This window comes from Emys orbicularis, chromosome 19 (assembly GCF_028017835.1).
Source record: "Emys orbicularis isolate rEmyOrb1 chromosome 19, rEmyOrb1.hap1, whole genome shotgun sequence".
NCBI lineage: Eukaryota > Metazoa > Chordata > Testudines > Emydidae > Emys > Emys orbicularis.
This window is the reverse complement of record NC_088701.1, coordinates 23,963,859-23,988,995: the sequence shown is the minus strand read 5'-3', so window position 1 is coordinate 23,988,995 and position 25,137 is coordinate 23,963,859. Positions and strand designations below refer to the sequence as shown.

General features: G+C 64.5%; 1 protein-coding gene across 1 annotated transcript; it reads left to right on the top strand.

Annotated features, from left to right (window-relative positions):
• The first annotated feature begins 1,314 nt into the window (after positions 1 to 1,314).
• On the top strand, positions 1,315 to 23,475 carry PRPF40B (pre-mRNA processing factor 40 homolog B). The gene is made up of 26 exons (XM_065419215.1): positions 1,315 to 1,332; positions 2,143 to 2,286; positions 2,993 to 3,061; positions 3,502 to 3,529; positions 3,845 to 3,870; positions 4,231 to 4,308; positions 5,027 to 5,137; positions 5,429 to 5,549; positions 6,402 to 6,426; positions 6,893 to 7,057; positions 8,150 to 8,267; positions 8,448 to 8,512; positions 8,843 to 9,007; positions 9,890 to 9,998; positions 14,188 to 14,338; positions 15,231 to 15,364; positions 17,714 to 17,852; positions 19,606 to 19,697; positions 20,208 to 20,324; positions 20,407 to 20,544; positions 21,557 to 21,652; positions 21,994 to 22,074; positions 22,365 to 22,467; positions 22,581 to 22,642; positions 22,763 to 22,882; positions 23,202 to 23,475. The coding sequence occupies exons 1-26, from the start codon at positions 1,315 to 1,317 to the stop codon at positions 23,292 to 23,294; spliced, it is 2,568 nt and encodes an 855-aa protein (XP_065275287.1). The 3' UTR covers positions 23,295 to 23,475.
• Positions 23,476 to 25,137: the final 1,662 nt, after the last annotated feature.

Genomic DNA, 25,137 nt, shown 5'->3' with positions numbered 1-25,137 from the left:
CGCCAGGCCCTGCCCCATGGGCCTCAGCCGGCCCTGGGGTCTCCCCCCCGCCCCACCTGGCCTCAGCCTGCCCTGGGGTCCCTTGCCGGGCCCTGCCCCACGGGCCTCAGCCTGCCCTGGGGTCTCCCCCCCCCCACACCTGGCCTCAGCCTGCCCTGGGGTCCCCCACCCATGCCCAGAAGGAGCAGCCCACTCATCCCTGGGCCTCGCCAGTGAGGAGCCCACAGCAGCCATTTGTGGCCGAGGGGAGAGGGGTCACAATGTGACACCTGCCCAGTGAGAGCTGAGACACCCAACTCGTTACACACAGGGGCTGTCAGCAATTACGCGCCTGGATCATCCTCAGCCCAGGGAGCCCCGGACCAGGCTCTGCCGGGGAGCACGGTGCTCTGAAAATAAAGATTGATCCGTCCCCATACGCACCCTCTATCCCGCCGTCCCCATACGCACCCTCTATCCATCCATTCGTCCATCCCCATACGCACCCTCTATCCATCCATCCCCATATGCACCCTCTATCCATCCATCCCCATTCGCACCCTCTATCCATCCATCACCATACGCACCCTCTATCCATCCATTCGTCCATCTCCATACGCACCCTCTATCCCTCCGTCCCCATACGCACCCTCTATCCCTCCATTCGTCCGTCTCCATACGCACCCTCTATTCCTCCATCCCCATACGCACCCTCTATCCCTCCATTCGTCCATCCCCATACGCACCCTCTATCCATCCATCCATCTATCCATCCGTCCCCATACGCACCCTCTATCCATCCATTCGTCCATCTCCATACGCACCCTCTATCCCCATACACACCCTCTATCCATCCATCCATCCATCCCCATACACTCTATCTATCCATCCCATACACACCCTCTGTCCAACTATCTTTTCATTCCATATGCACCTTCTATCTATCCATCCGTCCCCATACTCATCTTCTGTCTGTCTATCCATCCATCCCCATACACAGCCTCTGTCCATCCATCTCGGGGAAGATGCGGCTTCTCTTTAGTCTGTGCTTCGCTGTCCTTTGCTTCACTTGTTTTCCGGTGTCTATTTTAATTAAAATAAGATACGATTTAGTGTCTGCACGAGGAGCCCCTATGTAAGATACTGCACAGCACTCCAGTCAGGGCTGGGCATGGAACCCAGGAGTCCTGACTCCCAGCCCCCTCTGCTCTCACCACAAGACCATCCTTTCTTACCAGCTGTTTCCTGCATTTCTTTTCTTGCTGTTGACAGTCGGCTCCGGACTCCAGCAGCGGCCCTGCAGGGCAGCCGGCCCCGTTTCCCACCGCCCCCCCGATGATGCCTCCACCCTTCGTAAGTTACCTGAACCCAGCACCGCTTACTAACCAAACCAGCATGACCCAGCCGTCCCAGAGAGCGGCACAAAGCGGGAGTTGCTGGCCTGGCCGTGTGGGATGACTGTGCAAAGTTCAGTACACTGGCTGTGTGTGTGTGCGCATGTGCACGTGTATGTGTATGCATGTGTGTATACGTGTGTGTGCATACATGTGTGTGTGCGTGTGCATGCGCACGTGTGCATGTGCACGTGTATGTGTGTGCGTACATGTGTGTGTGCGTGCGTGTGTGCATGTGCACGTGTGCATGTGCACGTATATGTGTATGCACGTGTGTATACGTGTGTGTGTGCGTGCGTGTGCACGTGTATGTGTATGCATGTGTGTATACGTGTGGGTGTGTGTATATGTGTGTGCGTGCGTGTGTGCGCGCATACATGTGCATGTGTATATGTGTGTGTGCACACGAGTGTGCGCACATGTGCACGTGTGTGCATATGTGTGTGTATACATGTCTTGTGTGTGTGTGTGTGTGTGTGTATGTGTGCGTGCGCACCCTCATTGCTCCCCGTGAGCTCAGATGGAGCAGTTTGTGCCGCATTGGCAGGCGAGGGGAGCTGCGGTGGTGCGAAGCCCCCGTGCGGACGTGCTGCGGTGGTGACAAGGAGACACCCTGAGCGAGCTGCGCCAGTGGCTGGCGCCAGGCGTCTGCCCGAGTAGCTGCAGTGGTGGGGGAATCCCTGGCTGGCCAGGGCCAGTCCCTTCAGTAGGGGGCTGCCCTGGGGCCGGGCTGAGCCGCATCATGCAGCCTGTCTCTTCTTGCTCCTAGATGCCTCCTCCTGGAATCCCCCCTCCCTTCCCCCCCATGGGACTCCCTCCTATCGGGCAGAGACCGCCAGCGATGCCCCCCATGCCCCCTGGCATGATGCCGCCTCTGCTTCCACCCATGGCAGGGCCCCCACCCATAGGACAGGTAAAGCCACTCCCTTCGTCTCTCTCTGTCTGAATCCAGGGCCCCCCTTGAGCCTCCACTCGGGGTGGAATGTCAGTGCAGGACCATGGATCGCACGCCTGGGACCCATCATCTGGGAAGCAGGGTCTGGTTGGTTGCGGGGCGGGGGGGGATTGGGAGCCAGGACTCCTAGGTTCTATCCCAGCTCTGGGAGGGGAGTGGGGTCTGGTGGGGTAGAGCCGGGGAAGCTGGGAGCCAGGACTCCTGGGTTCTCTCCCAGCTCTGGGAGGGGAGTGGGGTCTGGTGGGGTAGAGTGGAGGAGGCTGGGAGCCAGGACTCCTGGGTTCTCTCCCAGCTCTGGTCTCATGGGCCTGTGGCTGCAGGTCAGTCCCTCTCCCAGGCTGAAAGAAGTGGGGGAAGTGACTGAGTAGCGTAACTAGCTGGGCTCTGGCAAGGGCTGGCTGGGCCAGGGCTCTCTGCAGCCAAAAGTTTTCTGTTAAACCTCGATGACAAAGATGTTGGGAAAAGCCCCACGCAGACGTAGGTTCTGTGGCCTCATCCCCCGTGTCCCTCTGGCCCCGATCCTGTGATCGGAGCCATGCTGCTGGTGTTCCATGGACGTGGGCGGGGATCTCAGAGCGGGGTTCTGAACCGGAGGCTCCGGCCGTTTCCCCGGCTCCGTTGGCCCCGTGCCTGCCGGCTGACGTGCCACCTTTCTGTCCCCTAGATGCCACCCATGGTGCCTCCCATGATGCCGGGGATGCTGATGCCGGGGGTGCCAGCTGGTCCTGGTGTGGTGAGCAGCCCTGTAACCTCCCCTTTGTCCAGCCAGCCATGCCCAGGCCCGGCGGCAGGGGCTGCCCAGGCTGACTTGGGGGTGGAACGTAGAGGGGTCTCCATGCCCTTGTCCTGCCCCTCTCCACGGGGGCCCCACTGCCCAATCCCTGTTTCCAGAGCAGAGCTCAGCATTAAAATGAGGTGCCACCCTGGGGTGAGGGCGGGGCGCCAGGACTCCTGGGTTCTTTTTCCAGTTCTGCTCCTGACTTGCTCGCTGCAGCATTGGAACAGTCAGTGGCTGGCCTCGTGCCTCAGTTTCCCCCTCGCAGATGGGGCTGGCTCTGAGCTCCCATGGGCGTTTGTAGAGGGATTCAGGGGGCCCTGGGCGGGGGAGTCTGGTGACGGGTCGGGTCCGAGCCGCAGCCCCCGCGGCTCATGGCCCCGTTTCTCTTTTGGCAGGCGGCTCCTGGGACAGACCCAATTGGCGGTGAGTCCCAGGGTCCATCGCAGGGGGGTGGTCCATAGGGGAGCTGACGAGAGGGGGGCCGGTCCATCCTAGCAGGGGAGGGGGGAGCTGTCTGGAGTTTCTGCTGCCCCCGGCGGCTCAGGGAGGAGGGTGAAACATTGCTGCATCCCAGGGGAGCACCTGGGAGTCACGCCCAATCCTGAGGGGGCCCGATCCTGTGCATGATGCTGGGTGCCCAGCCCTGCCGGTCTCTCTTGGGGATCTGTAACCCCCACTCTGAGTGCAGGACCTGACAGCCCCCGACCATCCCAGTAACATCCGGCTCTTGTTTTTCAGCTGCTCCGGCCCAGCCAGCACCCACGGTGAGTAGCCCCCCCTCCCCCCCCAGCAACGCTGCTGCACAGGCTCCCCCCATCGCTAAGGAGCGTTCATCCCAGCCTCTTAACCCCCGTGAATAGCAGGGGGCTGTGGGTCGGGATTGAGGGGCACGGGCAGAGCTGCGGGGGCAGGGCTGGGGTAGCAGGGGGCTGTGGTCGGGTTGAGGGGCATCGGCAGAGCTGGAGGGCAGGGCTGGGCTATCAGGGGGCTGGGGGTCGAGATTGAGGGGCACCGTCAGAGCTGGGGGGGCAGGGCTGGGGTAGCAGATGGCTGTGGGTCGGGATTGAGGGGCACTGGCAGAGCTCAGAAGAGGAGTTGATTCTTGTCACTCTTATGCCCACCAGCTCCCGAATCCCATGGTGGCCCCCGTCCAGCAGAGCCTGATGGGCAGCGGCTCCCCCATGCAGGACGCCCCCCGCAAGGTAGCATGTCCCGTCCCTTCTCCGTGGCTCTGGGGGGGTGGCTGGCCAGTGATGCAGCCCTCACCGGTCGGGTGTGTGTCAGGAATGGCAGAAGCACCCTAAAAGTGGGGGGCTCTGGCCCCCTGCCCCCCCGCCCCATTCCGGTGTTCCAGTGTATGTGCTCCCAGTAGGGTGACCAGATGTCCCGATTTTATAGGGACAGTCCCGATATTTGGGGCTTTTTTTTATATGGGCTCCTATTACCCCCACCCCCTGTCCCAATTTTTCACACTTGCTGTCTGGTCACCCTAGCTCCCAGCCAGATCCCAGTTTAACCCCTGGGGAGGAACTGGGGACAAGGACCAGGAAAAGCCAAACAGGCCCCAAGGGCCTGATCCTGCCAGCAGGGGGCGCCGCTCCCCACTGAGCACCATGGGGAGGTCATGGCACGTTGCCACCTGCCCCTTACTCCAGTGGGGTGAGTTACACCAGCATTTCCACCACCCCGGAGAGTGGCTCGGCGGGCCCAATCCTGACCCAACTGGCGTCATCTGGAGTTTTGCTGCTGGTTGCGGTGGGAGCAGGAGCAGGCCCATTGCTGTACAGGGAGGAGGCTGGGGCAGGGGCCCTGATGGGCTGCATGGCCCTGGGGCTGTGTGGCCTGGGGAGGGCAGCTGGGGGTAGGACTGGGGGGGGCTGGTTGGACCTTCCTGACCCTGCTCTTGCTTGTGGTGCCCAGAAGCCCCCGTGGAGTGAGCACAGGGCCCCGGACGGGCGCATTTACTACTACAACTGCAACTCCAAGCAGTCCACCTGGGAGAAGCCGGATGAGCTGAAGTCCAAAGCAGAGGTGAGTTCCTTCAGAGCCCTTCACCCAGCACTGAGATGCAGCCACCTCTGGGGTGGGGCGCAGCAGCTGAGTGACAGCTGCACAGCAGTGCTAGAGGGCCGCTGGAAATGTGCGTGTGCGTCCAGGAGTAGATTAGGGAGGCAGAATATAACATGAGGATTTAGACCTCAGCTCTTGTGACCCACTGGCCTGCTCCCCACGAGTCCTGCCTCCATTCTAAGCACCGGTATTGTCAGTGCCCTCCATTGGCATGGGCCGGTGGCTCATGTTGCCCTGCTCCTCCCTCCGCAGCTGCTGCTCTCCCAGTGTCCCTGGAGGGAGTACAAGTCGGACACGGGCAAGTCCTACTACTACAACTCCCAGAGCAAGGAGTCGCGCTGGACCAAGCCCCGGGACCTCGACGAGCTGGAGGGTAAAGGGGGCGGCAGCCCAGGGAGCTGGGGACCAGGGCAAAACACCCTCGGGAGCATCGGCAGACGCCCCCGTGCCCCAGGCTGATGCTTCTGTCTGGGCTGCAGGGTAACCCCCCCCGTGGGCCGGGCTGGGAGTGCAGCCAGTGCCCCCTGGGTCTCTGTGCCCCAGCCTGTGAGCGGTCCCAGACCCCCCAGTGATCACCCCTGCCATGAGGGCAGGCCTCCGAGCCTGGGCTTCCGGGCTCCAGCCCTCCTGCATCTCCCCTGAGCTCTGCCCAGGAGTCCCACTGCACTAGACTCCTGCTCCGAGATCTCAGGGACCCGCTGCACCCCCAGCAGCCTGTTGTTAGCCAGCAGGGCCCAGCCCCCCCCTGTCCTGGGCGCGGCCCGGGGAGGCAGAGGAGAAGCCGGAGTTGAGGCTGGGCAGTGCCGGGCTCCACCAGCCGGCTGCTGTGGATCTGCCATTCTCAGTCTGCTCCTGTCTCTTGGTCCCGGGGAGCCTGTGTCTCAGAGCCCAGCCCTTAGCCCAGCCTCCGGCACCTCTCCGGCCCTCGCCCTGCTGCGCCCTCGCGGCCCTGCCCGACGCCTGGCATTAGGCTCAGCCCCTGGGGCTCCCAGTGCCTGGCCAGATCCTGTGTCGAAGCAGGTCGGTTGCAGCCAGGCCTTAGCTGGCCAATCGCACCAGCCACGTGCCCCAGGCCCCCTGCTTTGCCCCGGGAACAGCTTCAACCCTTTGCACCCGCCGGGCACAGAGGCAGAGCTCCTTGCAGTGACACGTCCCCACGTTGGCCACCGGGCGCCGCCCCCTGGGCACCGAGTAATGGCCGGGCTCTTTGTTTCCCTCCTTGCAGCGCTCATCGAGGAGGAGGAGGCTGGGTGAGTGGCTGGCGTCTGCCCCCGGGGCTTGGACCCGTTAGCTCTGACCCAGGGCGGTAAGAGCAGGGCGCCGGCGCCCCCGGGGGCCAGAGGGGGGCAGAGCCCTCAGGAACACCCCCCCGGGGGACACAGGAGCAGGGCCCTCAGGAACGGGGGCCCCTGGGGGCCGGGGGTGGAGGTGCGCTCAGGAACAGGGCCCCCTGGGAGTCAGAGAGGGGGGTGCCCTCCCGAAGGCCATGGGTTTCGAGGGCAGGTACCTCCCTCGCTGGGGTGACATGGGGAGGGCAGAGCAGAGACCACCCCCCTGGCATCGGGCCTGCAGGGGCCACCCTGCCCCTCATGGGTGGTGGGCCCCACTGAGCCGTGAGCCCAGGGGACTGGCCCTCAGGGCTCTGCGTGGGCCCCTCTGTCCCCCTCCCCTCTGTGTCTCACTAGACCCAGGCTCCGGCCTTCTCTGCTCTTCCAGGAAGCAGCAGGAGACGCCGTCAGCCGCCTCTAGCCCCAGCCTGTCCTCGGCTGCCACCACGGACACGGAGGCTGCGGGTGGGGAGGAGCAGGAGACGCCTGTGCTGGGGAGCTTGGCCGAAGGCCCGGAGGAGGCAGCCCTGCAGCAGGAGGAAGTGACCAGCAGGTGACGGTGACCTGGGCTGGGGAGCTGCGAGCAGGGACCCCCCCCCCACGTATCGGGGGCGTTTGCTCTCCTCAGACGCTACGCCCGGGGGCCAGTTAGCACCAGCATCCGTGGCCAGGCCCGTCTGGACGCCGGGCACACCCAGCTCCACAGGATACCCCGGGCAGGAGCTGGGCCCCGTGGTGTCAGGCCCTGCTCCAGAGAGTGGAACAGAGACAACAGTGACCGACCAGGAGACATGATTCCAGCTGAATGCACCCCCTGCCGGGGAGCGACGAGGCCCCCGGCCCTTCCCCCGGGATCCCCCTGTCGGGGAGCAACGGGGCCCCCGGCCCTTCCCCCGGGATTCCCCTGTCAGGGAGCAACGGGGCCCCCGGCCCTTCCCCCGGGATTCCCCTGTCGGGGAGCGACGGCGCCCCCGGCCCTTCCCCCGGGATCCCCCCTGCCGGGGAGCGACGAAGCCCCCGGCCCTTCCCCCGGGATCCCCCCTGCCGGGGAGCAACACAGCCCCCGGCCCTTCCCCCGGGATCCCCCCTGCCAGGGAGCGACGGCACCCCCAGCCCTTCCCCCGGGATCCCCCCTGCCGGGGAGCGACAACACCCCCGGCCCTTCCCCCGGGATCCCCCCTGCCGGGGAGCGACGGCACCCCCGGCCCTTCCCCCGGGATCCCCCCTGCCGGGGAGCGACGACACCCCCTGCCCTTCCCCCGGGATCCCCCCTGCCGGGGAGCAACACAGCCCCCGGCCCTTCCCCCGGGATCCCCCCTGCCGGGGAGCGACGGGGCCCCCGGCCCTTCCCCCGGGATCCCCCCTGCCGGGGAGCGACGCAGCCCCCGGCCCTTCCCCCGGGATCCCCACTGCTGGGGAGCGACACAGCCCCCGGTCCTTCTCCCGGGATCCCCCCTGCCGAGGAGCGACGAGACCCCCAGTCCTTCCCCTGGGATCCCCGTCGGGGAGTGAGTGTTGCTGAGCCAAGCGGGACGCCCCCCTCCAGCTCAGCCTGTGCCCCTCCCCCGCTCCTCCTGCAGCTCCCTGGGGCGCAACCCCCAGCGTTTCATGCCATGACCCCGGTGTGTTTGTGTTCCCGGCGCAGTGGCGACCCCGGCCGGCGGGAGGAGGAGGAGGAGGGGGGGGCCGGGGAGAGGTGCGCCTGCAGCTGGAGCACCAAGGATGAGGCCAAGCTAGCCTTTAAGGAGCTGCTGAAGGACAAGGTATGGAGGAGAGAGCCAGGGCGGGGGGCTGGCTAGGGCAGTGGGCCTGTTTGCGGGGGGCTGGGGCTGGCCGGGGGGCTGGGGCTGGCCAGGGCGGGGGTCCTGTTTGTGGGGGGCTGGGACTGGCCAGGGAGGCTGGGGCTGGCACGGTCCCAGCTGAGTCCCAGCATTTGGTGTCAGGGCGTCCCCTCCAACACCTCGTGGGAGCTGGCCATGAAGATGATCGTGGACGATCCGCGGTACAGGTAGGGACCAGCCCCACCGCCCGCACCGCCCCCCTTCCACGCTGGCTGCGTGCAGGAGTGCAGACCCCTGCAGGGAGTACCTGGGAGTAACCCCCCCCCCCCCCCAGCCAGTGCTCCTGCCCCGCTCCCCACAGCGCCCCCTGGCAGAGGCCGGGAGTGGAGTACCCGGGAGCCCCACTCCCCACAGCGCCCACTGCTGAGAGAGGCCGGTGCTGAAGTACTAGGGAGCCCCCTCCAGCCAGCGCCTCCGTTTCTGCCCTCGATGCTGGCCCCTCAGCAGCTGCCAGTGAGGGCCTCTAACCCAGCCTAGCCCGTCCGGTCTGTGCCCAGTGCCCTGCCCAAGCTGAGTGAGAAGAAGCAGGCCTTCAATGCCTACAAGGCCCAGCGGGAGAAGGAGGAGAAGGAGGAGGCTCGGCTGAGGGCCAAGGAGGCCAAGGAGGAGCTGCAGCGGTTCCTGGAGCAGCACGAGCGAATGAGCTCCATCACCCGCTACAGGTGTGGGCGGGCGCCAGGGGGGAGAGGGGCCAGGCAGGGGCTGGGAGGCCGTGTGGGGAGAGCAGCCAGGCAGGGGTGTCGCGTCCTGCCTGTTGAGGGGGACCCCTGTGTTTATGGGACCTGGCCTTGGGGTGCTGGATAGAGGGTCCCAGAGCAGGTGGAAGGTTAGGGAAGCATGCACACAGACAGCTAACAACATTCAGGATCCAACCAACCCCTGTGCGCCTCCCCTCCCCAAGCCAGAGAAAGAACCCAGGAGTCCTGGCTCCCAGCCCCCCCCCAACCCACCAGCCCCCCTCCCCTCTCAGAACCAGGAGAGAACCCAGGAGTCCTGGTGCCACTTGCTTTAGCCACAGATCACCCTTCCCTGGCAGTAGAGATGTGCGAGTCCGTTGTGGGCTGTTCTGCTGGGTCTGTGGCGGGTCTGCGGCTAGCCTGCGGGTGGGGAGGGAGGGAGTGGGGCTGAGAGCAGGTTCCGGGGTCCCCAGTTAGATGGCATGGGGGAGGTGAGTGTCACTGGCCAGGTGGGGCCCAGGGAGGCTGTTCTGGAAATGACTGAGGGAAGCAATCTCCGGGGAGGTGGGGGAGCCCTCCCTGGGGCATCTCCCCGGCCCAGAGGGGCCGTTTCACAAGCAGCTGGAGGAGCCCCTGTTAACGTCAGAAATCACCGACTGCGTCAGTCCCTCCAGGCGTCTCCATCGCCTCTGCCCCTGAGCCCGCAGGAGCCAGGCCGCCCCCTGCCCTGTCAGTATGCCCACCTGCTGGCCGCGCTCTGGCTCCGTCCCCGTGGGGAGAAGTGTCTCGCTGTGTGGCCTCGCTGGGCCCGGGTGCGCAGTGAGGAGCCGGCCCAGTAACTTCCTGCCCCGGCCGTTCCCTTCCCAGGAAAGCTGAGCAGATGTTCGGGGAGCAGGAGGTTTGGGCTGTGGTCCCCGAGCGCGACCGCAAGGAGATCTACGACGACGTGCTGTTCTTCCTGGCCAAGAAGGAGAAGGTAACAGCGGGTCCCAGCTGTGGCGCAGGGCAGTGATGGGCCAGTGTGAATCTGCCCGGAGTCAGTGCGGAGCGCTCGGCTGTCACAATCCAGAACGGTGTGAACCTGCCCGGTGTCAGTGCAGAGTGCTCGGCTGTCACAATCCAGAACGGTGTCAGGGCCCGTGTGACCCCGTCTGGCGTCGGCACGGAGCCCAGGCCGTCCCATAACGGTGTAGGGCCCGTGTGACCCCGTCTGGCGTCGGCACGGAGCCCAGGCCGTCCCATAACGGTGTAGGGCCTGTGTGACCCCGTCTGGCGTCGGCACGGAGCCCAGGCCGTCCCATAACGGTGTAGGGCCCGTGTGACCCCGCCAGGCGTCGGCACGGAGCCCAGGCCGTCCCATAATGGTGTCAGGGCCCGTGTGACCACGTCTGGCGTCGGTACGGAGCCCATGCTGTCCCATAACGGTGTAGGGCCCGTGTGACCCCGCCAGGCGTCAGCACGGAGCCCAGGCCGTCCCATAACGGTGTCAGGGCCCGTGTGACCCCGTCTGGCGTCGGCACGGAGCCCAGGCCGTCCCATAACGATGTAGGGCCCGTATGACCCCGCCAGGCATTGGTGCGGCGCGCCCTGCCATCACACTCCATCCTGATTAAAAACGAATGCTGCACAAAACCCATGTGGCATATACTGATTGGCGTCTAAACTGGCTTGCGGCTCGATCCCAGGGCACCAGTGTAAATGGAATTCTCGTCATGCCCCTACGGGGCCCAGGGCTATGCAGTGGCTTTGTCAGGGATCTGGGAGAGTGTATAAAATCTGTACAGGAAACGTTCACAGCTGACAGCTGAGTGGGCGGAGCAGGACCCAGTGATTCAACTGAGTAATCGGCTGCGTCGTAAACTGGGCACGTCCAGTGGTTTAATGCAGCCAAAGGTCACGTCTCTAGGAGCCGGGAGGGTAGGTCACGCTGGCAGGACGGGCACTGCCTCCTGGCAAACTGACCCAAGGGGACTGGGTCCATGTGGGCAGCAGTTGAGCAGGAGTGTGCGGTGCTCTGGCTCAGAGAGCGAAGTGATGGGTGGATGTCTGAGCAAGAAGACGAAGGGAGATGGTGTCACCTCTGGATGCAGCACTGGTGAGACTGGATACCGTGTCCGCACTTCCCAACGGGAGCTGACAAATGGGGACGGGTTCAGAGAAGAGTCGCAAGAAGAGACGTGGAAAACCCGCCCGACAGTGAGAGAGCAAAGACCCTCAGTCAACTTAGTGGATCCCAGAGAAGGCTAAGCAGTGACTTGGTTTGTAACGGTGCTGCCCGTGGGAGCCGGCTGAGGTCACTCAATCAGGGTGAACTGCAAACAAAACGGGGCAGACAAACCCCGAACGCTGGTGGATATTCCAAGACATAGATTTACCAAGCCAGCACAAAACATCTTCTATAGTACCTCACTGGTTATTCAGAGTCCAAACCACGCAGTTCCCTTAAAGTGCCCAGCCTCAGGCCTCCATCCAGACACACCTGTCAGATATGATGATGATTACTGAAAATCTTATCTCATCATATAAAAGAAAAGGTTCTTCCAATCCCAAAGGATCAGCCCCAGACCCAGGTTCAATTATAACTTAGATCTTACCCAAAACACACGCTTACAGCCAATTCTTATTAACTAAGCTAAAATTTATTAAAAAAGAAAAGAGAGAGAGTGTTGGTTAAAAGATCAATATACAGACAGACTGGAATTCAATTCTTGAGGTTCAGATACATAGCAGAGATGAGCTTGTAGTTGCCAAAAGTCCTTTTAGAAATAGTCCATAGGTTATAGTCCAATGCCTATATTCGGGGTGACTCCAGTCAATGACTGGGGATCTCAATCCTTATGGCTTAAGGTTTCCCCTTCTTGAAACCCAAAGCAGATCTGAGATGCAGAAGGATCATGTCCCAGGGTTCTTATACATTTCCAGCAGCCTTTTGGCCTGAGAAAACAATAGGCTTAACTCTCCTTCCAAACATCCTGGCAATTAGCACAGGGTAATTTATCCATTAAACAGTTCAGATACAGGTTACCACAACCTTCAAAGAGACAGAGAGACAATAATACTATTTCACTCAAGTGTCTTCCTAAATGTTAATATTCCTTTTTTGATCTTTGAATCAAAGCTATAGCAATAGACAAGACTTGTTTGCTTACATCATAAGCCCTGAGCAAACATCTCCCCTTCTACCTCTAACAATGCCGGCTGCATTTCAAAGCTCTGTTCATTTACAGATCTTCCTAACCAGTCTCTAAAGTTCGGCCCTGGGTCAGGTCAGTCTGTGAGTTAATTAACTCTTTCTGCCCCTGTCATCTTCCAATGAGATATTATATTACACTCATAATGTCACATGGTCACAGTAGGAACGTACGTGGGGAGCTGTCTGAGAGCTCCGGGCTCCTACGAAGGCAGAACAAGACCCAGGGGCTGGGGCAGACTGGAAATATGGCACAATTTTGTGGGGAATTAACCATCGAACGGCTCACCCAGGCATGAGGGGGTCAATCGGGAGTCTGTAAATGGGATGTTGTGGCTCCACCGCGGCTCTGGGCTGGATGAGGGGTCCTGGGGCGTGATTCTCCAGCCCGGCTTACGCAGCTCGCCAGCATTTCTCAGTCTTTTCAGGTCGGGAACCCCTTATTCAAAGTCAAAATGTTCCCCACCCCCTTATGTTTCCTATGGAGTCAGAGTAACCAGTGTGTGTGTGCTGCTGGCACTCAGCCTGTGCGATGGACGGGGTGGGGGGGTCTGCTTCGAAGGGGACAGAGCCCTGGAGGGGGAGCAAGATTTCCTTTGCTTTAGGCTGTACAGGTCTGTCGCATCTTACGCACATTTAACAGGCGCGATTTCAGCTTGACGCGGTCGGCAAAAACAAAAAGAAAAAATTAACAATTTTAATACTGTACCTGTAGTGCGGGCGATTGCACCCGCCATTGAACTCAATGTAATTTTGACTATACGCGGTTTTCGCTTTACGCGCTGACCGCGGAACGTAACCCAGCGTAAGATGAGACAGTCCTGTAATCACATTTTCAGCGCCTCATGGCCCCCCAGGGCCTGGCGTGCCTCTGGCCCGGATGGTGAGAGCAGTGCTGCTGGCCGGCCCTGCTCAGGGGGAGCATCGCCTGCTGGGGGAGGGGGCCATGGCCACTGGCACTATCGGCTTGCACCACAGTAGCGGCTGCTCCGGGGAAGGCCGTGTGGGGCCGAGGCAGCAGGCGGGAGGCCATGTGGGTCCGTGGCAGCGGGCGGGAGGCATGTGGGGCCATGGCAGCGGGCGGGGTACCGGGGGGGCCTTGGCAGCGGGCGGGGGGCCAATGGGGCCGAGGCAGCGGATGGGAGGTGGTGGGGCCGTGGTAGCGGGCGGGGGGTCAGGGAGGCCGTGGCAGCGGGTGGGAGGCCGTGGGAGGCATGTGGGACCGTGGCAGCGGGCGGGAGGTGGGGGGGACGTGGCAGCTGATGGGAGGCGATGGGGCTGTGGCAGCAGGCGGGGGGCCGTGGCAACGGATGGGAGGCGGGGGGGCGTGTGGGGCCGTGGCAGCGGGCAGGGGGCCGTGGCAGCGGATGGGAGGCGGGGGGGCGTGTGGGGCCGTGGCAGCGGGCGGGGAGGCGTGTGGGGCGGTGGCAGCGGGCGGGGTACCGGGGGGGCCGTGGCAGGAGGCGGGGGGGCCCTTGGCAGCGGGCGGGGGGCCAATGGGGCCGAGGCAGCGGATGGGAGGTGGTGGGGCCGTGGTAGCGGGCGGGGGGTCAGGGAGGCCGTGGCAGCGGGTGGGAGGCCGTGGGAGGCATGTGGGACCGTGGCAGCGGGCGGGAGGTGGGGGGGACGTGGCAGCTGATGGGAGGCGGTGGGGCTGTGGCAGCAGGCGGGGGGCCGTGGCAGCGGATGGGAGGCGGGGGGGCGTGTGGGGCCGTGGCAGCGGGCGGGGGGGGCCGTGGCAGCGGGCGGGGAGGCGTGTGGGGCCGTGGCAGCGGGCAGGGGGCCGTGGCAGCGGATGGGAGGCGGGGGGGCGTGTGGGGCCGTGGCAGCGGGCGGGGAGGCGTGTGGGGCCGTGGCAGCGGGCAGGGGGGCCGGGGGGGCCGTGGCAGCAGGCGGGGGGCCGGGGGGGCGCCATGTGTCCCGGGCTGGGTCCCTGCGGCGGGGGCGTCTGACGCGGCCTGTCTCCTCCACGCAGGAACACGCCAAGCAGCTGCGCAAGCGGAACATCCAGGCCCTGAAGAACATCCTGGACAGCATGAGCAACGTCAGCTTCCAGACCACCTGGTCCGAGGCCCAGCAGTACCTGATGGACAACCCCACCTTCGCCGAGGACCAGGACCTGCAGAGTGAGGGCAGCCCCCCGCCTCCCCCCGCCCCAAGATAAATGGTACAGGCCAGCCATTGCCCCCCCCCGCCCCCCCTAAGATAAATGGTACAGGCCAGCCATTGCCCCCCGCCCCCACCGTAAGATAAATGGTACAGGCCAGCCATGCCCATCTTGCCCCAAGATAAATGGTACAGGCCAGATATTGCCCCCCACAGCCCAAGATCAATGGTACAGGCCAGCCACACCCTTTCTCCCAGAAAGGTGCTATCTGGTTGCACCCATCTCCCTAGTCTCAGGGGCCCCTTCCAACAGATGTGGTCCAAGAACCCCACCTGTTTCCCCAAGATGGTACATTCCAAGGGGATTGAGAGTCAGGACTTTGCACCCCATTGTCTAACCATTACACCGTCTGCCCCTCTCCCCTCTCCCAGCAACCCTGGTGCCCAGCCTCCCCCACCCCTTGCTCTAGCCCACCAGACCTCACTGCCCACCCAGAGCTGGGGTAGAACCCAGGAGTCTTGGCCACCAGACCTGCCTGTTGTAACTCACTGGGCCCCTCCCCTTCTAGGGGCAGGGGTAGAACCCAGGAGTCCTGGTGCCTAGCCCCACTGCTCTAACCCACTGGGTCCCCTTTCAGAGCTGGGGTAGAACCCAGGAATCCTGGCCCCAGCCCCCAGCCCTAACCCACTGAACCTCCCTCCCCTCCCCACTCGGAGCCAGGGCTAGAACCAGAGGCCTTGCTCTACCCCTGCTCTGTAACCATGGGACATCCCTCTAGACGAGGGGCAAAGGGTTGTTATTGTATCCCACCGGCTCCCCTCCATGGTCCCATGCTCTCCCAGCTCCACCCTGCCCTACCCCGCCCGGTGCCAGCTCTCCCCGCTCACCCCCCCTCCCCGCGCCTCTTGCAGACATGGACAAGGAGGATGCACTGATCTGCTTCGAGGAGCACATCCGCACGCTGGAGAAGGAGGAGGAGGAGGAGAAGGAGAAGACGAGGCTGCGTGAGAGGCGCCAGCAGCGGAAGAACAGAGAGGCTTTCCAGGTATCCGTGCCCTGGGGTCTGGAAGAGGTGGTGACGCCCTAGCGGGGGGTGACGGCTCTGGTCTGGGCTCGGCAGAGCAGGGCGGCCTGTAGGTCTAGCTGGAGGCTGCCTGCCCCTTTGGGGGGCATCAAGGACTTGGCCGGGAGGGGGTCAGGGTGCTGGGCTGGGGGGAGGGTGTATCTGGAGGGAGCTCGGTGTCTGGTCACTATTAGCCGTAACCCTTCCATGCCCAGGGCAGGACTGGTCATTGCACATCCGCAGGGTTTAAAGAGCTCCGTGGTTGGCCCCTGGTCACTGGAATGCTTCCTCCTGTAGTTGTTCCAGCAGTTCTGGTTTGGGCAGCTTCTCCCCTTCCTGTCCTCCTTCCCCCTGGCTCTGGCCGCGATGGCCACGGGGTCAGGTGCCTGGGCAGGACGGCAGGACGTGACTGTTCTGTGTCACAGGACGGCAGGGCTGGGAGTCAGGACGCCTGGGTTCTGTTCCCGACTCCACGCCAGGCTGGGTGGGTCGCTCAGGGCTCGGTTCTGCAGCTTGGAAGTCAGAGGGAGTTTGGGATTGTGGCTACAGCCGGAGGCGGATCAGTCCCCTCCCCTCCCTGTGCCTGAGTGAACACCAGCTTGGGGCACTAAGGGAAGGTGACGTGAGCATCCCCGCACAGGTCTAAGGGGCCCATAGATCTCATTCCCCAGGCAGCCGCCAGGGGGTGCCCTGCAGCGCGCAGAGCACCTGGCCACCTGCATGCTGGCAGCAGGGGCCGAGCAGGGGGCCGAGCAGGGGGCCGTTGCCTCTGCTCCTAGGGAGGGGCTCCGGGAGCTTTGTAGCCCAGACCCTTCTACCCTTCAGGTCTGTACATACAGCGTAGGCCGACCTAGCTGCATGGCTCAGGGCGGTGGAAAAGCCGTAGTTAGGCCAACAGACCCCTGGGGCAGGCAGCGCTAGGCCAGCTGGAGAACTCGTCCCTCGTCCTAGTTACCACCTCTCGAGGGGGCAGATTTACTGCGGCGCCAGCCCCCTCCGCAGCGAGCGTCTGCACGACAGGGGCCCGGCTGCAGCACTTGGGGCCCACCCGGCACCTCGCCCAAGGTTCCCTAGGCAGCCGGAGAGCAGGACTAGAACCCAGGTCTAGAACCCAGTAAACCAGAGACCAGTCCCAGCCTCCCTCTCGACTCCTGTCCTGTCCTCATTCGCCACATTCCTGCAGTGACCCAGCCCTGCTGCCCGCAGATAACCGCCCGCCAGCGAGCCCCTGCCATGGGCAGCTGAACCCCCTTCGGGCAGAGTGACCTTCTCTGCAGGAGAGCGTCTGGGGGGATCCAGCTGTTACCCCAGCCTGGGTGCCCTGGACCTGCTATGCAGGGAGTGGCCAGCAGGGGGCAGCAGCTACTTAAGACCTTTTCCTAAGGCAAAGCCACCCAGCATGTCCCCAGCTGATGCCGCAGTTGGCTCTGTGTTTGGGGCAGGATCCCATGTGGCGGCGCGGCCGGGCCGTGGCCCAATGCTCGTTCTCTCTCCATGGCGGCGCAGCAGACGGGCCGTGGCCTGACTCCCTCTTTCTGTGGCTGTGCAGACGGCCCGTAGCCCAGGGCTCGCTCTCTCCGTGGCCCGGCTCTCTCTCCACAGAGAGAATTGGAATTGGAAAAGGTTCAGAAAATGCCAACAAAAATGATGAGGGGGATGGAACGGCTTCCGTATGAGGCGAGATTAATAAGACTGGGGCTTTTCAGCTTGGAAACGAGACGGCTAAGGGGGGATATGATAGAGGTCTATACAATCATGACTGGTGTGGAGAAAGTGAATAAGGAAGTGTTATTTACTCCTCCTCCTAACACATGAGTTAGGGGTCACCAAATGAAATTAATGGGCAGCAGGTTTAAAACAAACAAAAGGAAGTATTTCTTCACACAACGCACAGTCAACCTGTGGAACTCCTTGCCAGAGGATGTTGTGAAGGCCAAGACTATAACAGGGTTCATAAAAGAACTAGATAAGTTCCTGGAGGACAGGACCATCAATGGCTATTAGCCAGGCTGGGCGCAGGGATGGTGTCCCTGGCCTGTTTGCCAGAAGCTGGGAGTGGGCGACAGGGGATGGATCACTTGATGATTCCTTGCTCTGTTCACTCCCTCTGGGGCCCCTGGCATTGGCCACTGTCGGCAGACAGGACACTGGGCTAGATGGACCCAGTATGGCCATTCTGATGACCTGTTTCACAGTAGAGGGGTCGTGTGATCCGTGCCGTTCCCCCTGCTGTTTGGAGGGGCCGTGGGGGGCGGGGCTCTGCTGTGCCCCGGGGTGCAGGTGTGTTCGGGGGAGGGGCTGATCTCCAAGTTCTCTCTCGCTCTATCGTAGAATAACAGGCTGCTTCTTGCCCAGGCCTTTCTGGATGAGCTGCACGACAAGGGGCAGCTGCACTCCATGTCCACCTGGATGGAGCTGTACCCCTCGCTGAGCGCCGACGCCCGCTTTGCCAACATGCTGGGCCAGCCCGGTAAGGAGCGGCGTAGCCGCGGGGGGCGGGGGGCGCGGGACCATGGGGGAGAGCCGAAGCCTGGCGTGGAGCCCCTGGGGGAGGCGTGTTAAAGGGCCAGCCGTGACTGCAGCAGGAGCCCAAAAGAGGGGGAACTCCTGCTCCCGGGTAGAGCCGGGGGGGCCCAGTGGGGTGGGTTCCTGGGGGATGGGTAGCGTCGCCCCGCCCCCCTCTCCCGAACTACAGCCGGGAAAGCGCAGAGAGGAGAAGGGACTTGCCCGAGGGGGCAGAGGCTGTGATGCTGGGGCAGAGCTGAGGGGTCTGAGCACCGGGCGTCCCTGGGTTCCAATCCCCGCCCTGGCCGGGTCCCCTTCCTGCACCTCCCCGTTGGGGCCTAGTGAGCTGCCGCTCGCCTCCTGGGCCTCATCTGACAGTGTCCAGCGAGGCTGCATCAAGTGCTTAGCGAGGGGACTGGAGAATAGACTAGGGGTAAGAGCAGGGGGCTGGGAGCCAGGACTCCTGGGTTCTCTCCCCGGCTCTGGGAGGGGAGTCGTGTCTAGTGGTTAGAGCAGGGGCTGGGAGCCAGGACTCCTGGGTTCTCTCCCTGGCTCTGGGAGGGGAGTCGTGTCTAGTGGTTAGAGCAGGGGCTGGGAGCCAGGACTCCTGGGTTCTCTCCCCGGCTCTGGGAGGGGAGTCGTGTCTAGTGGTTAGAGCAGGGGCTGGGAGCCAGGACTCCTGGGTTCTCTCCCCGGCTCTGGGAGGGGAGTCATGTCTAGTGGTTAGAGCAGGGGCTGGGAGCCAGGACTCCTGGGTTCTCTCCCTGGCTCTGGGAGGGGAGTCGTGTCTAGTGGTTAGAGCAGGGGCTGGGAGCCAGGACTCCTGGGTTCTCTCCCCGGCTCTGGGAGGGGAGTCGTGTCTAGTGGTTAGAGCAGGGGCTGGGAGCCAGGACTCCTGGGTTCTCTCCCCGGCTCTGGGAGGGGAGTCATGTCTAGTGGTTAGAGCAGGGGCTGGGAGCCAGGACTCCTGGGCTCGCCCCGGCTCTGGGAGGGGAGTCGTGTCTAGTGGTTAGAGCAGGGGCTGGGAGCCAGGACTCCTGGGTTCTCTCCCCGGCTCTGGGAGGGGAGTCGTGTCTAGTGGTTAGAGCAGGGGCTGGGAGCCAGGACTCCTGGGTTCTCTCCCCGGCTCTGGGAGGGGAGTCGTGTCTAGTGGTTAGAGCAGGGGCTGGGAGCCAGGACTCCTGGGTTCTCTCCCTGGCTCTGGGAGGGGAGTCGTGTCTAGTGGTTAGAGCAGGGGCTGGGAGCCAGGACTCCTGGGTTCTCTCCCCGGCTCTGGGAGGGGAGTCGTGTCTAGTGGTTAGAGCAGGGGCTGGGAGCCAGGACTCCTGGGTTCTCTCCCCGGCTCTGGGAGGGGAGTCGTGTCTAGTGGTTAGAGCAGGGGCTGGGAGCCAGGACTCCTGGGTTCTCTCCCCGGCTCTGGGAGGGGAGTCGTGTCTAGTGGTTAGAGCAGGGGCTGGGAGCCAGGACTCCTGGGTTCTCTCCCCGGCTCTGGGAGGGGAGTGGGGGCTAGTGGTTAGAGCAGGGGCTGGGAGCCAGGACTCCTGGGTTCTGTTGCTCACTCGTGATGTGACTGCCCTGTGCAATGACCTGCCTGCCTGAGGCGGGGTATTAATTAAGGAGCATAGTGCGCTGGGGGCTTCTCTGGAGCCCGGCGGCCCCCCTCCTGGTGCCACGCTGGGTGTCCTGGCAGGGCCTGTAACGCCGCCCCCTCTGCTCAGGCTCCACCCCCCTGGACTTGTTTAAATTCTACGTGGAGGATCTCAAGGCTCGTTTCCATGACGAGAAGAAGATCATCAAGGACATCTTAAAGGTGAGGGCGTGCAGCTGCCTCTGCCCGTGGGGTTTGGGGTCCTGTCTGACCAGCTGCCCCAGCCCCCGCCTGTCCTGCTGTGTGGAGAGGGCCTTGGAATGGCCCGGCCCCTCTGCCCGGCCTCGCGCGCCCACCTGCCAGGCTCCTGTTCTCTCTGCAGGTGCGCTTCACCTTGCGGATGAAGTGTGAAGCCATCGCCCCAAGCCATAGGCTAATCCGGGCCGCAGTCCAGCTCCGCTCATTTCATTCTGCCTCTCTGAAACTCCCATGCTTCGCGCTGGATGTGGGCCTGTTCTTTGCATCCTGTCCTAAACAGCTGCCATGCCCCACCCCAGAGATGGCTGCATTTCAGGGCTAGGGCGAAGTGAACCCTCTTCATGTACCACACTGTATGTGCAGGGGGATGGGGACTCCCCCATGACCTCCTGCCCTCGCCCTGTTCTGGGCACAGCCGCTGCTGGCCCTGGGGGACGGGATGGGACACGGGTGACCCTGCCTCTGTCCTGGCAGGATCGTGGCTTCGGCGTGGAGGTGAACACGACCTTTGAGGACTTCGCCCACGTGATCAGCTTTGACAAGAGGGCAGCCACGCTGGATGCAGGCAACATCAAGCTCACCTTTAACAGCGTAGGTGGGGTGGGGCAGGGTGGGGCGGGGCCAAGCCTGGCCCCCACCCCGTGGCGTTAACCCCTCTGTGTCTGCCCCACAGCTGCTGGAGAAGGCTGAGGCGCGGGAGCGGGAGAGGGAGAAGGAGGAAGTGCGCAAGCTGCGCCGCCGGGAAGCAGCCTTCAAGAGCATGCTGAAGCAGGCGGCCCCACCCCTGGAGCCCGGCTCCTCCTGGGACGAGGTATTGGGGGGACCCGCTCCCCTGCAGCGCCCGGCCCCTGGGCAACATCACCCGCCAGGCCGAGCCCCTCACCTGGGTGTCACTTGCAGGGCCCAGCCCCTCCCCACCCCGGGGCCCCTCACCCCGGCGTCACTCCCTGGCCCCAGCCCCTCACCCCGGCGTCACCCGCCAGGCCGAGCCCCTCACCCCGGCATCACGCGCGGGGCCCAGCCCCTCCCCACCCCGGGGCCCCTCACCCCGGCGTCACTCCCCGGCCTCAGCCCCTCCCCACCCCCGGGGCCCCTCTTCCCGGCGTCACTTCCTGGCCCCAGCCCCTCACCCGGGTGTCACTCTGTGGCCCCAGCCCCTCACCCGGGTGTCACTTGCGGGGCCCAGCCCCTCACCCGGGTGTCACTTGCGGGGCCCAGCCCCTCACCCTGGTGTCACTCACCAGGCCGAGCCCCTCACCCGGGTGTCACTCCCTGGCCCCAGCCCCTCACCCGGGTGTCACTTGCAGGGCCCAGCCCCTCACCCTGGTGTCACTCACCAGGCCAAGCCCCTCACCCGGGTGTCACTTACCAGGCCGGGCCCCTCCCCACCCCCCAGGCTGTCCTGCAGGGCAGTACTGGTGTGAGCTGTCCCCATCTACTGTGCATGGCTCCTCCCCGCTCCCCGCAAACTCAGGGAGCTTCCTGCCAATCTTTGGCTCGATGGCTGAGGTTAGAGATTGAAGGAGTCACCCAAGGCCCCCTAGAGAGCACGGTGACAGCCTGGAGCCCCCGCCCCCCCGCGCTGTGTGCTCTGGCCCCCAGGGCAGGGGCCGTGCCGTGGGCAGGGGGGCTGGCCGTGCCGTGGGGCAGGGGGTGGCTGTGCCGTGGGCGGGGGGGCTGGCCGTGGCCATGTCATGGGGCAGGGGGTTACCGTGCCATGGGGCAGGGGGTGGCTGTGCCGTGGGGCAGGGGGTGGCCGTGCCGTGCCGTGGGCTTTGCCACTGGGGAGGGGCCGGCTGTCCCCCAGCTCCCTGTCTCTGCAGGTGCGGGAACGCTTCGTCAGTGACCTGGCCTTCGAGCAGATCACGCTGGAGTCAGAGCGGATCCGGCTCTTCAGGGAGTTCCTCCAGGTGGTGGAGGTGAGGAGGGGGCAGGGCCTGGCCCCAGCCGGGCGGGGGACGACAGGGCCGTGCTCTGGGTGGCAAGAGGGTCCGGGGCCCTGTGTGGAGGGGGCGGGGGCTCTGGGGCCCTGTGTGGAGGGGGTGGGGCTGTGCCCGGGGGGGGGGGGGGGGGCTCTGGGGCCCTGTGTGGAGGGGGCGGGAGGCTCTGTGTCCCAGGAGGCTGTGGGTCCCATGTGGAGGGGATGGCAGCTCTTGGGCTACCCGCTGTCTCCTTCCCACCGCGCTGTGCCCTGAGTGGCCCTGGCCCCCTGGGGCCTGCGGGGCTGGGGCCTGACGGGCTGTGGCTCTGTGCCCCGCAGAACGAGTGCCAGCACTACCACGCCAAGGCCAAGAAACACGCCAAGAGAGGCAGGAAGCACCATCGGAAGCGCTCGCAGTCGGTGAGACCCGGGGCCAGGGCCGGGGGGCCGGGCAGCTGGAAGCAGGGCGAGGCCCTGGGCCTGTGTGTGCTGGGGCCACCCAGAGCCAGCCCTGAGGGAGGGGGGCCGGAGCTGGGCCTGGAGCCCTGAGCAGCGCAGATGCCCATTGGTGCTGGTGGACGGGCGGGGGAGAGCAGGGGATTTAGGGCCTGAGGGGCTCCGGGTCCATCAGGTCCTGCTCAGAGGGGTTTGCTGGGGTGAGGGGGGCCAGCCTGGGCGGTGTTAACCCCCTCCCCTCTCCGCCCCGCCAGGGCTCAGAGTCGGAGCTGGAGTCCCATCACCAGCGGGCCCAGAAGAGGAAGAAGCGGAATCACTCGGAGTCCGGCTCAGAGCTCTCCTCCTCGCCCGACTCAGGTGGGCACTGGGGCGACCCTGGGCAGGTGGGCAGGGGGAGGGACTGGGCCCGTGGCACCCGGGCACGGCTGGGCCCCTTGGCGGCGCCCGCATGACGCCCCCTCTGCCCACAGATCTCAGCTCCCGCAAGTCCAGGAAGCAGAAGAAGAAAAGCAAGAAGAAGAGGCACAAATCGGTGAGTGCAGCTGGGGAGGGGAAGGTGCCAAGCCCGGGGCGGGGAGGGTGCTGGTGGAATCCCACCCCCCCACCCCCGGTCTCAGCTTTGCCCACCTGAGCCCCAGCCGTTGTGTTACAGAACAGCCCCCAGAGTGAGGGCGAGCGAGGGAAAGAGAAAGGCAGGAAGGGGAAGGAGAAGGAGCCGGAGCGGGCGGAGGGGCGACGGCGCTCTCCCCAGCGCAGCCTCAAGAGGGAGAAGGTAAGTGGGGGGTAGGGGAGGTGGAAGTGCTGGCTTTGGGTGGCAAGAGGGGGGCAGGACAGGGGTGGGGGTAGGAGGGACTAGAGGCAGATGCGGGCCAGGATGGCGGCTGCGGGGCAGGCAGGGGGTCGGATGCTGGCTGTGGCGCAGGTTGCAAGGCAGGCAGTGGGGCAGGACGCCGGCAGTGGGGCAGGTAGGGGTAAGGGGCGCCAGCTGTGGGGCAGGTTGCGGGGCAGGTTGCAGGGCAGGCAAGAGGGCGGGCCACCAGCTGGGGGGCAGGCAGGCTGCCCCCCTGATCTCTCTCCCCGCCCCCACGCAGAGCGTCTGGGACACGTCGGACAGTGAGCCGAGCGAGGGGGAGCTGGAGAAGCGGCGTCGGACGCTGCTGCAGCAGCTGGATGACGATCAGTAGCCAGGTCTGCGGGACTGTCGCTGAGCTGGGGCTCCCTGGGGCCCCTGTGGGGCCCCCTCAGCTCCCCACCCCCTGCCCAGCCTGGGGAGAGGCTCCGGACAGCTTGGTGCGGGCGAGGGGCTTCTGCTCTGCCCCAGGACTGGGGGCTCCCGAGAGAGCAGAGAGGGGGTGCCCCGCTCCGCCCAGGACTCCTTCCCCCCGTCCCTGTGGATCCCCCCTGCACCCGAGGACCCGTCGCCCCCGGGGCTGCTGTGACCACCTCCGCTTGGCCGGCCCCTCGGCGCTCAGAGGACCGGCCCCAGGACGGCAGCGCTTTGGATGGTGGGGCCCTGGGGCGAATGCGGCTCGGAGCTGGCTCTCACACGTGGTTCCATGGATGCCCCCAGGCCCTGGCGCTGAGGATCATGGGCGCCTGGGGCTCCCTGCGGGGTTGGCTGCGGGGGCGTGTGCTGCTGAGTAGCCGGGACCCTCGGGCCTCTCATACTCTGGGAATTAAAGGGGTTTTTTAAATAATAATATTTATAAATGTGGCCTGGCGGCTGCCGTCTCATACTGCATTGCACGTGGCCAGCCTGGCGTGGCCCAGCCCCCGAGGAGCTGACGGGGGTGGGCTCTGTCGTGACAGGGAATGGGCTGCACCCCCCCCCATCACCCTTGGCCCAGTGCGAGGTGCTGAGCCCCCCCCAACTCCGTCAGCCCCTGGCGGCAGCTCACCCCATTGCCTGCAGCATGGGGTCGTTGAGCGCCGGCTCCAAGCCTGGAGGCTGTTCAGGGCCGGAGCCCCCTGGGGTTGGGGGCTGACACGGAGCCTCCCCTGGCAGAGAGCAGCTGGCAGGCTCGGCCTGTCGGTGCTGGGGTGGGCAAGCGGGTGCCTGCTCAGCCCCAGGCCGTCGGGAGCCCCAAGGAGCTGGGAGATCAAACCGCCATGGGGGGAGCGGACACCTGAGAAGAGGCAGGAGGCCGACTCTGGTGGTCTCCAGCCCTGGGGCCGTAGTGGCTCAGTACAGAGCACAGAGGGCACTGGGTATAGAAAACCCCAAACACTCCCTTGCTCTCGCCCCAAACCAGAGACAAACGCCCTCCCCGGTGGCCTTGGCTGCACCCGCATGTGCACAGGGCTTGGCTCACAGGGTGAGTCACCTTCAGCCACACCTGGGCACTGGGGGACCAACCTGCCCCGCTTCCATCATGGCTGGGACAGGAAGGTCTCTAGCTGCCCCCCCACATGTTGTGAGGGAAGGGTGGGAGTGCTGGGTAAGCATCCCCAGCATCAATGCAGGCTGAGTGCATCTCAGTAGAACCCTCATAGGCCCCAAGCCTGGGGCCGGGCTCAGGCCGGCTTTCCCAGGCTGCAGCTGGGTGGATCATGGGGGTCTCCCGGCGTTAGGAATGGTGCACAGCGGGCTGCATACAACAGTCAGTATATTTCACATGTACAAAAAGTCACACCTAGCTACAGAGCGATAATGGCACGGCGACGCTGTAAACAATGGGGCAGGCAGCGGCCCCGCTGCAGCCACGGCCTGGGCCTTGGTCCCTTTCGTTCCAATAGTGTTGGTGCAGCCCCGGGCGACGGGGGGCAGGAGCTCAACGCCCAGGGCTGCGAGTGAGACAGGAAGTGTGTGGGGTAAAGTGCTGGTCTGCTCTGAAAAATAACCGGGCCCAGGATGGGAAAGGGGTGTGTGTGTGTGGGGGGGGGGGGGCTGATTCCCAGCGCAGCTCCCTTATGGGGTTCGGGACGGCCTCCCATGCTGCTGGCCACAGAAGAGGACTAGCACGCGGATTAGGAGTTCTTCCAGGCAGGGCGGGGTGAGGGCTGAGGCCTTGTGCCACGGCTGTGACA